Source organism: Triticum dicoccoides, chromosome 1B (assembly GCF_002162155.2).
Source record: "Triticum dicoccoides isolate Atlit2015 ecotype Zavitan chromosome 1B, WEW_v2.0, whole genome shotgun sequence".
In the NCBI taxonomy this organism is placed as follows: Eukaryota; Viridiplantae; Streptophyta; class Magnoliopsida; order Poales; family Poaceae; genus Triticum; species Triticum dicoccoides.
Window position 1 is genome coordinate 202,739,007 of NC_041381.1, and position 13,225 is coordinate 202,752,231.

General features: G+C 47.1%; 1 protein-coding gene across 1 annotated transcript; it reads left to right on the forward strand.

The window, feature by feature from the left end:
- The first annotated feature begins 286 nt into the window (after positions 1-286).
- LOC119314564 (ethylene-responsive transcription factor ERF110-like) lies at positions 287-715 on the forward strand. The gene has a single exon (XM_037589269.1). The coding sequence runs from the start codon at positions 287-289 to the stop codon at positions 713-715; it is 429 nt and encodes a 142-aa protein (XP_037445166.1).
- Positions 716-13,225: the final 12,510 nt, after the last annotated feature.

The window sequence follows — 13,225 nt, forward strand, 5'->3', positions numbered from 1 at the left end:
TGGCAGGCACACCATCATCATCAACTATGTTTTTTATAAGAAAAAAGTAGTGATAATATAAAATAAATATAATACATATATATATAATATAAGAGTAGAGAAGAGAGTAGACATAGCAGGGACGTCGGGAAAGGGTCGCACGCGCGCGGGAAAAAGCGGCCGGGAGGGCGCTAGTTTTGGCGTGGGGCGTCCGACATGCTTTATAAAATCCAACGCCCTCCCACCGCTCTATGCCTCGCCACCGCTCTCTCCCCGCTCTTTCTCTCCTTGCTGCCGCAGCGCCACCATGCCGCCGTGCCGCCAGGAAACATGGGGCTACCGCGGCGTCCACGCGCGCCCCTCCGACGGCTTCTCCGCCGAGACCCAGTTCCGCGAGATGTGCCTCGGCCTCGGCACTTTCGACACCGCCCATGAGGCCGCCCGCGCGTACGATGCAGCGGCGTGGCGCATCCAGTGGTCTCATAGGGACATAAACTTCCCCAACGTACCAACGCGGGAGCGGGCACAGGAGCTTGTGCCTCCGCCGCAGCTTATCACCGACGAGGATCATCGCGACAACCGAAGGTGGGAGCACCGCCTCCGCATTACCGAGATGGACGAGGAAGCCATGGCATTGTGGCGGCAATGCTTCCCGCATGACATCATCAACAAGCATGAGTTCTACATGCAAAGGAGGGCGGAAAGGGAGAAGAGGAGGGCGGAGCGAGCTGCATAACGCGAGGACAGGCATACGTGGAAGGCGGCCACTCAATTCAACATCAAGCTTGGAGCAGCATCGCCCTGGGACTCCGACGACGATTGGTATCTTGACTCCTACATTGAGACATCAGAGGAGGACATCACCGAGCCAGAGTCGGATGACGAGGAGTAGTTGGACCATCTATTTTTTTATCTATCTACGCTATATCTATGTTGAGAACTATCTATGTATCTATCTATGCTAGTATCGACTCGAAGTCGAATGTGTATCGAGTTAGAGTAGAAAGGAGAAAAAAATATAGCGCATCTGTTGGAGCGGTGCACGCCCAATTTTTTGCAGCGGCCGCTGGAGCCAGCACTCCGCGGCCCACAAAAACTGGCTATTTCGGTGCTGTAAACGCTTTTTAACGCGCCGCGCGCTTCTGTTGGAGATGCTCTAACATGACAGATGAGTGATTTAATGTTGCCCACAAGATGCGTGAGTATTACTATATTTTTCTTGCCATGTTGAGAATTGAAAACTACGAGTGCGAACATGCGGAGGAGCAATGAATACCAAACACGGGGTATTGGGGACATCTTCAAGGAACGTGGCAAGTTAAAGAGGAGATGCACCGAACCTGTAAAACCAGCTTTTCTAAGTAACACCCTTTCAATTACTTTCGTTTAGCTTCGTGTTCTTCGATGTGTATATGTTGTAGTTCATGTTTCTTTTAGCCCTGTGTTCTTTGATGTGTAATAAGAAGAATCTTAATCGTTCTAATTCTTTCGTTTTTAGCTTGATGTAGGAAGTGGGTGTTCTCACCTTGGAGTCTGTTTTTATATTTCTTCTTTTGAATTCACTTCTCCGAGTCCTGTTCATCTGGCTTCTACTGAATGAATCTGGGTTGCTCTGACTACTGATCTAAGAAAGAAGTAACTTCATGTCAGGATGCAGTTCCTGCGAGGAGGGAAGTATGGTCAACCTCGAGATCATGTTTCCAAAATGAGGTTGGATTACACACAAGGTGCCCGTTCCCTACTGATGCTAGATTAGACGCAAGGTGCAATTTCCCAGATGATGTTGGATTACACACAAGCCAGGTGGAGTCGTCAACTCTTCGTGTCCTCGTGGCTCTAGTAAAGGCTAAAAGAAAGCCTGCATCAGCCCTTGAGAATGTAGCTGAGTTCCTGAAGAAGCGAAAATAGCAATTAGATGCTCTCTTCACCCAAGCCAAAGAAGAGATGGAAGAAGCCAGAAAGAAACTAGCAGAGGCAGAGCAGGCTAGGCGTCTCCTGCTATCTAAAATTGTTGTCAATACAAATTTTCCTTCATAATAGCTAGGTTCAAATGTTTATCCAGCAGCATGCCTATTGTGATGTCCGTGCATCTACTGATGTGGCACAAAATAAAAAAATTCGGGTCATGTAATAATAGCAATTACTTTCCAAATAATAACAGACGAAGCATTGGACATGGTATAGTTCACACGCAAGCCCAACATTCCAAGTTCAACTTCCACATCAAACTCATGTTCATAGATATCTGCACATTCATAGATAATGTCCACAACCATGATTCGCTTCAAAGACAAAAAGAATGTGAGGAGAGTTATAAATAAATAAAAATCTCTAGTTCCTACTACCACTGCAAGCACAACAAGTCAAGACAATACATAATTAATTATATTTTGGACATTTTTTGACTAAACGCTAATAACTTTTGGAAGCAGGTATAATTTCTAATGCAAACCGTGGCTGGGGTCCATGATGTTTTGAGCCAAACCGGGCAACACATCAGGTGTCTGCGGGCGACGTGGTGGTCGTAGCATTCGTGGGTTCGGAGCGGCGGCGGCGGCTCCCATGGTCCTCCACCAGCATGCCGCAGTTCCACCAACGTTTGCATCGGATGGCGCGGCCAACCAGATGCACTGGACGCCGTGGTCCCCATGTGCCGGTGTGCAGCAACTGGCCACTCCTCTGCGAGCAGGCTTGGAGCGTCGAGATGATGCACCAGGGGCCAGTTTGGAGTGGCGGCTTTCTCCTCCGCTTGCCCGCCTGCAGCCTCGCCCATGGTACTGACGGCCTGGGGCGGGGAGGGAGGTGGGGCAGCGAGTTGCCTGGCTCGTTGGGGCACCCAGTCAGCTTTTATGCCAGAGAAATCATCTTCCTGCTCACCGGATGCTATGGAGAGTGTGGAGAAAATGGTGCAAGGAGGATATGGGGAGCGGCGGTGTGGTGCGGTACTTGCCACGCGTCTGGCCTCCTTTAAATAGTGGGCGGACAAGAGGAGCCAACCGGCGCTGTGTTCTAAAATGCAGGCCGGCTCGCGGAAGGACGTGTTTCCGGCACACACACGGATTCACTGGAGGCAGGCAGGGAAATCTGAAGCCGGTTGCATGCGGCGAGGAGGTGTGTTCAGCCTAGCCTACATCGAGTGGGGCCATCTTGGCCGGCGCACTGGTTCAATTCCTGCGCTATGAGAGGTCGCATCCGTGTCAGACAAATCACTCCCTCCAGTCCTTTTTTGTTTGGGTATAACAAAATCTCAATTTTTTCCATTCACATTTTACAAGTAAAATTCATGGACAAACTTTGCCCAAAATGCGATGGGGACTAGTAAACCAGGACAAAGGTAGTAGTTGTGAATTCCATTTTCGCTCCATACCAATCATTCTGAAATCTAGTATAATGCGCCATTGAAAATCGGAACTCTTACCCCGCCAAAAAATGGTATTTTAAACATGGCTACTCGGTCAGTGGCGACTGGCGAGCCATCGCCTCTAGGTCGTTCACTTGTGGTCCCGACCATCAACTCCTATGGATAAAATTATCACGTGAGTTGACTATTCCTACAAAGGTGCGCTCCACCACGTACCCTGTACCCGTGCATGCAGCAATCGTGCACCTAGGGTTTTAGGGTTTATTTGTTTACGGTGCCTTTATGTAACTCTCATATGTGCGAGAAAACGAGAGACCGACCGCGTGAATGCACATCTCCTCTTCGTATATGTACTCCATGTTTGTCTGTTGTCCAAAAAATTATATAGTAGTAATAACTAGCAAGGTGCCAATGCATTGCCACACGTTCAAAGTAGATTAATACATATTCACCGATTTGATGGAAAAGAGTCTAGTTTTGAAATATGTATATCACTAAAAATATGTTATGTTTCACTCAAAATATATTCCTTTGGCAGTTTTGATGAGATAAGGGAGGAATGTGGTTGGTTTCTAGATTCGAGAAGTGGTATATTGTTGCAAAAAGCCCATGTGTGTGTGAGAGAGAGAGGGAGAGAGGAGGAGGACGGAATGCGTGTGTGACAAAGACACAAAGACTGTGTGTGTGCATGATCGAGAGGGCGTGTCTCAAGAAGAGACAAAAAATCTACATGGATATTGATGGGGAACGTTGCATAAAATAAAAATTTTCCTACGTTCACCAAGATCAATCTATGAGTTCATCCAGCAAGGAGAGAGGGGAGTGCATCTACATACCCTTGTAGATCACGAGCGGAAGCGTTCAAGAGAACGGGGTTGAGGGAGTCGTACTCGTCGTGATCCAAATCACCGATGACCAAGTGCCGAACGGACAACACCTCCGCGTTCAACACACGTATGGAGCGGAAGACGTCTCCCGCACCTTGATCCATTAAGGAGGAGGGAGAGGTTGATGAAGATCCAGCAGCACGACGACGTGGTGGTGGATGCGACAGAGTTCCGGCAGAGCTTCGCCGAGCTTCTGCGAGAGGGAGAGGTGTAGTAGGGGAGAGGGAGGCGCCAAGACTTCAGGGTGTGGCTGCCCTCCCTCCCCCCTCCTTTATATAGTCCGCCAAGGGGGGCGCCGGCCCTAGAGATGGGATCTCTAGGGGGGGGGGGCGGCCAAGGGGGTGGAGTGCCCCCCAAGGCAAGTGGATGCGCCCCCTCCCCTAGGGTTCCCAACCCTAGGCGTAGAGGAGGGCCCAGGGGGGGCGCACCAGCCCACCAGGGGCTGGTACCCTCCCCACTTTAGCCCACGGGGCCCTCCGGGATAGGTGGCCCCACCCGGTGGACCCCCGGGACCCTTCCCGTGGTCCCGGTACAATACCGGTGACCCCCGAAACTCTCCCGATGGCCGAAACTGCACTTCCTATATATTATTCTTTACCTCCGGACCATTCCGGAACTCCTCGTGACATCCGGGATCTCATCCAAGACTCCGAACAACTTTCGGTTTGCTGCATACTCATATCTCTACAACCCTAGCATCACCGAACCTTAAGTGTGTAGACCCTACGGGTTCGGGAGACACGAAGACATGACCGAGACGGCTCTCCGGTCAATAACCAACAACGGGATCTGGATACCCATGTTGGCTCCCACATGCTCCTCGATCATCTCATCGGATGAACCATGATGTCGAGGATTCAATCAACCCCGTATACAATTCCCTTTGTCAATCGGTACGTTACTTGCCCGAGACTCGATCGTCGGTATCCCAATACCTCGTTCGGTCTCGTTACCGGCAAGTCACTTTACTCGTACCATAATGCATGATCCCATGACCAAACACTTGGTCACTTTGAGCTCATTATGATGATGCATTACCGAGTGGGCCCAGAGATACCTCTCCGTCATACGGAGAGACAAATCCCAGTCTCGATCCGTGTCAACCCAACAAACACTTTCGGAGATACCTGTAGTGCACCTTTATAGTCACCCAATTACGTTGTGATGTTTGGTACACCCAAAGCACTCCTATGGTATCTGGGAGTTACATGATCTCATGGTCTAAGGAAAAGATACTTGACATTGGAAAAGCTCTAGCAAAACGAACTACACGATCTTGTGCTATGCTTAGGATTGGGTCTTGTCCATCACATCATTCTCCTAATGATGTGATCCCGTTATCAACGACATCTAATGTCCATAGTCAGGAAACCATGACTATCTGTTGATCAATGAGCTAGTCAACTAGAGGCTTACTAGGGACATATTATGGTCTATGTGTTCACACGTGTATTACGATTTCCGGATAATACAATTATAGCATGAATAAAGACAATTATCATGAACAAGGAAATATAATAATAATCCTTTTATTATTGCCTCTAGGGCATATTTCCAACAGTCTCCCACTTGCACTAGAGTCAATAATCTAGTTACATTGTGATGAATCGAACACCCATAGAGTTCTGGTGTTGATCATGTTTTGCTCGCGAAAGAGGTTTAGTCAACGGATCTGCGACATTCAGATCCGTATGTACTTTGCAAATATCTACGTCTCCATCTTGAACATTTTAACGGATGGAGTTGAAACGATGCTTGATGTGCCTGGTCTTCTTGTGAAACCTGGGCTTCTTGGCAAGGGCAATAGCTCCAGTGTTGTCACAGAAGAGTTTGATCGGCCTCGACGCATTGGGTATGACTCCTAGGTCGGTGATGAACTCCTTCACCCAAATTGCTTCATGCGCTGCCTCCGAGGCTGCCATGTACTCCGCTTCACATGTAGATCCCGCCACGACGCTCTGCTTGCAGCTGCACCAGCTTACTGCTCCACCATTCAACATATACACGTATCCGGTTTGTGACTTAGAGTCATCCAGATCTGTGTCGAAGCTAGCGTTGACGTAACCCTTTACGACGAGCTCTTCGTCACCTCCATAAACGAGAAACATGTCCTTTGTCCTTTTTAGGTACTTCAGGATATTCTTGACCGCTGTCCAGTGTTCCTTGCCGGGATTACTTTGGTACCTTCCTACCAAACTTACAGCAAGGTTTACATCAGGTCTGGTACACAGCATGGCGTACATAATAGATCCTATGGCTGAAGCATAGGGGATGACACTCATCTCTTCTTTATCTTTTGCCGTGGTCAGGCATTGAGCCGAGCTCAAACTCACACCTTGCAATACAGGCAAGAACCCTTTCTTGGACTAATCCATTTTGAACTTCTTCAAAATCTTATCAAGGTATGTGCTTTGTGAAAGACCTATGAGGTGTCTCGATCTATCCCTGTAGATCTTGATGCCTAATATGTAAGCAGCTTCTCCAAGGTCCTTCATTGAAAAACACTTATTTAAGTAGGCCTTAATGTTGTCCAAAAGTTCTATATCATTTCCCATCAAGAGTATGTCATCTACATATAATATGAGAAATGCTACAAAGCTCCCACTCACTTTCTTGTAAACGCAGGCTTCTCCATAAGTCTGCATAAACCCAAACGCTTTGATCATCTCATCAAAGCGAATGTTTCAACTCCGAGATGCTTGCACCAGCCCATAAATGGATCGCTGGAGCTTGCATACTTTGTTAGCATTCTTAGGATCGACAAAACCCTCCGGCTGCATCATATACAGTTCTTCCTTAGGATGCCCATTAAGGAATGCCGTTTTGACGTCCATCTGCCATATCTCATAAGCATAGTATGCGGCAATTGCTAACATGATTCAGACGGACTTCAGCTTCGCTACGGGAGAGAATGTCTCATAGTAGTCAACCCCTTGAACTTGTCGATAACCCTTAGCGACAAGTCGAGCTTTATAGATGGTAACATTACCATCCGCGTCTGTCTTCTTCTTAAAGATCCATTTGTTTTCTATCGCTCGCCGATCATCGGGCAAGTCTGTCAAAGTCCATACTTTGTTTTCATACATGGATTCTATCTCGGATTGCATGGCTTCAAGCCATTTGTTGGAATCTAGGCCCGCCATCGCTTCTTCATAGTTCGAAGGTTCACCATTGTCTAGCAGCATGATTTCCAGGACAGGGTTGCCATACCACTCTGGTGTGGAACGTGTCCTTGTGGACCTACGAAGTTCAGTAGCAACTTGATCCGAAGTACCTTGATCATCACCATTAATTTCCTCTCCAGATGGTGTAGGCACCACAGGAACATTTTCCTGAGCTGCACTACTTTCCGATTCAAGAGGTAGTACTTCATCGAGTTCTACTTTCCTCCCACTTACTTCTTTCGAGAGAAACTCTTTTTCCAGAAAGGATCCGTTCTTGGCAACAAAGATCTTGCCCTCGGATCTTAAGTAGAAGGTATACCCAATGGTTTCCTTAGGGTATCCTATGAATACGCATTTTTCTGACTTGGGTTCGAGCTTTTCAGGTTGAAGTTTCTTGACATAAGCATCGCATCCCCAAACTTTTAGAAACGCCAGCTTAGGTTTCTTCCCAAACCATAATTCATACGGTGTTGTCTCAACGGATTTAGACGGAGCCCTATTTAAAGTGAATGTAGCTGTCTCTAGAGCATATCCCCAAAATGATAGCGGTAAATCGGTAAGAGACATCATAGACTGCACCATATCCAATAGAGTGCGATTACGACGTTCGGACACACCGTTATGCTGAGGTGTTCCAGGCGGCGTGAGTTGTGAAACGATTCCACATTTCCTTAAGTGCGTACCAAATTAGTGACTTAAATATTCTCCTCCACGATCTGATCGTAGGAACTTTATCTTTCGGTCACGTTGATTCTCTACCTCATTCTGAAATTCCTTGAACTTTTCAAAGGTCTCAGACTTGTGTTTCATTAAGTATACATACCCATATCTACTCAAGTCAACAGTGAGAGTGAGAACATAACGATATCCTCCGCGAGCCTCAACGCTTATTGGACCGCACACATCAGTATGTATGATTTCCAACAAGTTGGTTGCTCGCTCCATTGTTCCGGAGAATGGAGTCTTGGTCATCTTGCCCATGAGGCATGGCTCGCATGTGTCAAACGATTCATAATCTAGAGACACTAAAAGTCCATCAACATGGAGCTTCTTCATGCGCTTGACACCAATGTGACCAAGGCGGCAGTGCCACAAGTATGTGGGACTATCATTATCAACTTTACATCTTTTGGTATTCACACTATGAATATGTGTAACGTTACGCTCGAGATTCATTAAGAATAAACCATTGACCATCGGGGCATGACCATAAAACATATCTCTCATATAAATAGAACAACCATTATTCTCGGATTTAAATGAGTAGCCATCTCATATCAAACGAAATCCAGATACAATGTTCATGCTCAAACTTGGCACTAAATAACAATTATTGAGGTTTAAAACTAATCCCGTAGGTAAATGTAGAGGTAGCATGCCGACGGCGATCACATCGACCTTGGAACCATTCCCGACGTGCATCGTCACCTCGTCCTTCGCCAGTCTCCGCTTATTCCGCAGCTCCTGCTGTGAGTTACAAATGTGACCAACGGCACCGGTATCAAATACCCAGGAGTTACTACGAGTACTGGTAAGGTACACATCAATTACATGTATATCACATATACCTTTAGTGTTGCCGGCCTTCTTGTCTGCTAAGTATTTGGGGCAGTTCCGCTTCCAGTGACCCTTCCCTTTGCAATAAAAGCACTCAGTCTCAGGCTTGGGTCCATTCTTTGACTTCTTCCCGACAACTGGCTTACCGGGCGCGGCAACATCCTTGCCGTCCTTCTTGAAGTTCTTCTTACCCTTGCCCTTCTTGAACTTGGTGGTTTTATTGACCATCAACACTTGATGTTCTTTCTTGATTTCTACCTCTACCGACTTCAGCATTGAAAATACTTCAGGAATAGTTTTCACCATCCCCTGCATATTGTAGTTCATCACAAAGCTCTTGTAGCTCGGTGGGAGCGACTGAAGGATTCTGTCAATGACCGCCTCGTCCGGGAGGTTAATGTCCAGCTGGGACAGGCGGTTGTGCAACCCAGACATTTTGAGTATATGCTCACTGACAGAACTATTTTCCTCCATCTTACAACTGTAGAACTTGTTGGAGACTTCATATCTCTCGACCCGGGCATGAGCTTGGAAAACCATTTTCAGCTCCTCGAACATCTCATATGCTCCGTGTTGCTCAAAACGCTTTTGGAGCCCCGGTTCTAGGCTGTAAAGGATGCCGCATTGAACGAGGGAGTAATCATCAGCACATGACTGCCAAGCGTTCATAACGTGTTGGTTCTCTGGGATGGGTGCTTCACCTAGCGGTCCTTCTAGGACATATGCTTTCTTGGCAACTATGAGGATGATCCTCAGGTTCCGGACCCAGTCCGTATAGTTGCTGCCATCATCTTTCAGCTTGGTTTTCTCTAGGAACGCGTTGAAGTTCATGTTGACATGAGTGTTGGCCATTTGATCTACAAGACATATTTGCAAAGGTTTTAGACTAAGTTCATGATAATTAAGTTCATCTAATCAAATTATCTAATGAACTCCCACTCAGATTAGACATCCCTCTAGTCATCTAAGTGTTACACGATCCGAGTCGACTAGGCCGTGTCCGATCATCACGTGAGACGGACTAGTCATCATCGGTGAACATCTCCTTGTTGATCGTATCTTCCATATGACTCATGTTCGACCTTTCGGTCTCTGTGTTCCCAGGCCATGTCTATACATGCTAGGCTCGTCAAGTTAACCTTAAGTGTTTTTGCATGTGTAAAACTGTCTTACACCCGTTGTATGTGAACGTAAGAATCTATCACACCCGATCATCACGTGGTGCTTTGAAACGACGAACTTTAGCAATGGCGCACAGTTAGGGGAGAACACTTTCTTGAAATTATTATAAGGGATCATCTTATTTACTACCGTCGTTCTAAGTAAACAAGATGCATAAACATAATAAACATCACATGCAATTATATAGTAGTGACATGATATGGCCAATATCATATAGCTCCTTTGATCTCCATCTTCGGGGCTCCATGATCATCTTCGTCATTGGCATGACACCATGATCTCCATCATCATGATCTCCATCATCGTGTCTCCATGAAGTTGCTCGCCAACTATTACTTCTACTACTATGGCTAACGTTTTAACAATAAAGTAAAGTAATTACATGGCGTTAAATCATTGACACGCAGGTCATACAATAATTAAGACAACTCCTATGGCTCCTGCCGGTTGTCATACTCATCGACATGCAAGTCGTGATTCCTATTACAAGAACATGATCTCATACATCACAATATATCATTCATCATTCATCACAACTTTTGGCCATATCACATCACAAGGCAATTGCTGCAAAAACAAGTTAGACGTCCTCTAATTGTTGTTGCATCTTTTACGTGGCTGCAATAGGGTTCTAGTAAGAACGTTTTCTTACCTACGAAAAAGCCACAACGTGATTTTCAACTTCTATTTACCCTTCATAAGGACCCTTTTCATCGAATCCGCTCCAACTAAAGTGGGAGAGACAGACACCCGCTAGCCACCTTATGCAACTAGTGCATGTCAGTCGGTGGAACCTGTCTCATGTAAGGTCGGTCCGGGCCGCTTCATCCCACAATACCGCTGAAGCAAAATAAGACTAGTAGCGGCAAGAAAGTTGAAAACATCTACGCCCACAACAAATTTGTGTTCTACTCGTGCAATAGAGAACTACGCATAGACCTAGCTCTGATACCACTGATGGGGAACGTTGCATAAAATAAAAATTTTCCTACGTTCACCAAGATCAATCTATGAGTTCATCCAGCAATGAGAGAGGGGAGTGCATCTACATACCCTTGTAGATTGTGAGCAGAAGCATTCAAGGGAACGGGGTTGAGGGAGTCATACTCGTCGTGATCCAAATCACCGATGACCAAGTGCCGAACGGACAACACCTCCGCGTTCAACACACATACGGAGCAGATGACGTCTCCCGCACCTTGATCCAGCAAGGAGAAGGGAGAGGTTGATGAAGATCCAGCAGCACGACGGCATGGTGGTGGATGCAGCAGAGTTCCGGCAGAGCTTTGCCGAGCTTCTGCGAGAGGGAGACGTGTAGCAGGGGAGAGGGAGGCGCCAAGACTTCAGGGTGTGGCTGCCCTCCCTCCCCCCTCCTTTATATAGGCCCCCAGGGGGGGCCCCTATAGATGGGATCTCTAGGGGGGGCAGGGGGGTGGAGTGCCCCCCAAGGCAAGTGGAGGTGCCCCCTCCCCTAGGGTTCCCAACCCTAGGCGCAGAGGGGGGCCCAGGGGGGGGGGGCACCAGCCCACCAGGGGCTGGTCCCCTCTCCACTTTAGCACACGGGGCCCTCCAGGATAGGTGGCCCCACCCGGTGGACCCCCGGGACCCTTCCCGTGGTCCCGGTACAATACCGGTGACCCCCGAAACTCTCCCGATGGCCGAAACTGCACTTCCTATATATTATTCTTTACCTCCGGACCATTCTGGAACTCCTTGTGACGTCCGGGATCTCATCCGGGACTCCGAACAAATTTCGGTTTGCTGCATACTCATATCTCTACAACCCTAGCGTCACCGAACATTAAGTGTGTAGACCCTACGGGTTCAGGAGACACGAAGACATGACCGAGACGGCTCTCCGGTCAATAACCAACAGCGGGATTTGGATACCCATGTTGGCTCCCACATGCTCCTCGATGATCTTATCGGATGAACCACGATGTCAAGGATTCAATCAACCCCTTATACAATTCCCTTTGTCAATCGGTATGTTACTTGCCCGAGACTCGATTGTCGGTATCCCAATACCTCGTTCAGTCTCGTTACCGGCAAGTCACTTTACTCGTACCGTAATGCATGATCCTGTGACCAGACACTTGGTCACTTTGAGCTCATTATGATGATGCATTACCGAGTGGGCCCAGAGATACCTCCCCGTCATACGGAGTGACAAATCCCAGTCTCGATCTGTGTCAACCCAACAAACACTTTCGGAGATACCTGTAGTGCACCTTTATAGTCACCCAGTTACATTGTGACGTTTGGTACACCTAAAGCACTCCTACGGTATCCGGGAGTTACATGATCTCATGGTCTAAGGAAAAGATACTTGGCATTGGAAAAGCTCTAGCAAAACGAACTACACGATCTTGTGCTATGCTTAGGATTGGGTCTTGTCCATCACATCATTCTCCTAATGATGTGATCCCGTTATCAACGACATCTAATGTCCATAGTCAGGAAACCATGACTATCTGTTGATCAATGAGCTAGTCAACTAGAGGCTTACTAGGGACATATTATGGTCTATGTATTCACACGTGTATTACGATTTCCGGATAATACAATTATAGCATGAATAAAGACAATTACCATGAACAAGGAAATATAATAATAATCCTTTTATTATTTCCCCTAGGGCATATTTCCAACAGATATAACGAGCGCGAGAGAGACATGTACGATATAGTGGAAGCAAGAGTGTGCGGATGCATAAACCTATCTGGAGGCTAGTCGATCAATGTTTGTGAGAGAAATACGAGTCGGGGGGTGCAAAAGTGAGAGTTTTGTGTGTGTGTGTGAGAGAGATGGTAGTCGGGAGGGGGAGCGGAAGCAGGAGTTGTGTGTGTGTGTGAGAGGGGGGGGGGAGTTTATCTGATCGGTAAACAAATGAATAATGTCAGTTTTATAACTGAGATGAACACGGAAAGGAGACCGCAACAAACGTTGTGTGTGCAGGAGAGTAATTTTAGTGGTAGGAGTCATATCTATAAAGATATAGGGTTCTTGAGTGAACCCTAGAGAGAAAGACAAAGTGAAAGATGAGTGAGAGTGTGTATGTGGCGGTGAAAAGGAAAGCTTAGGTACCTAGTGAT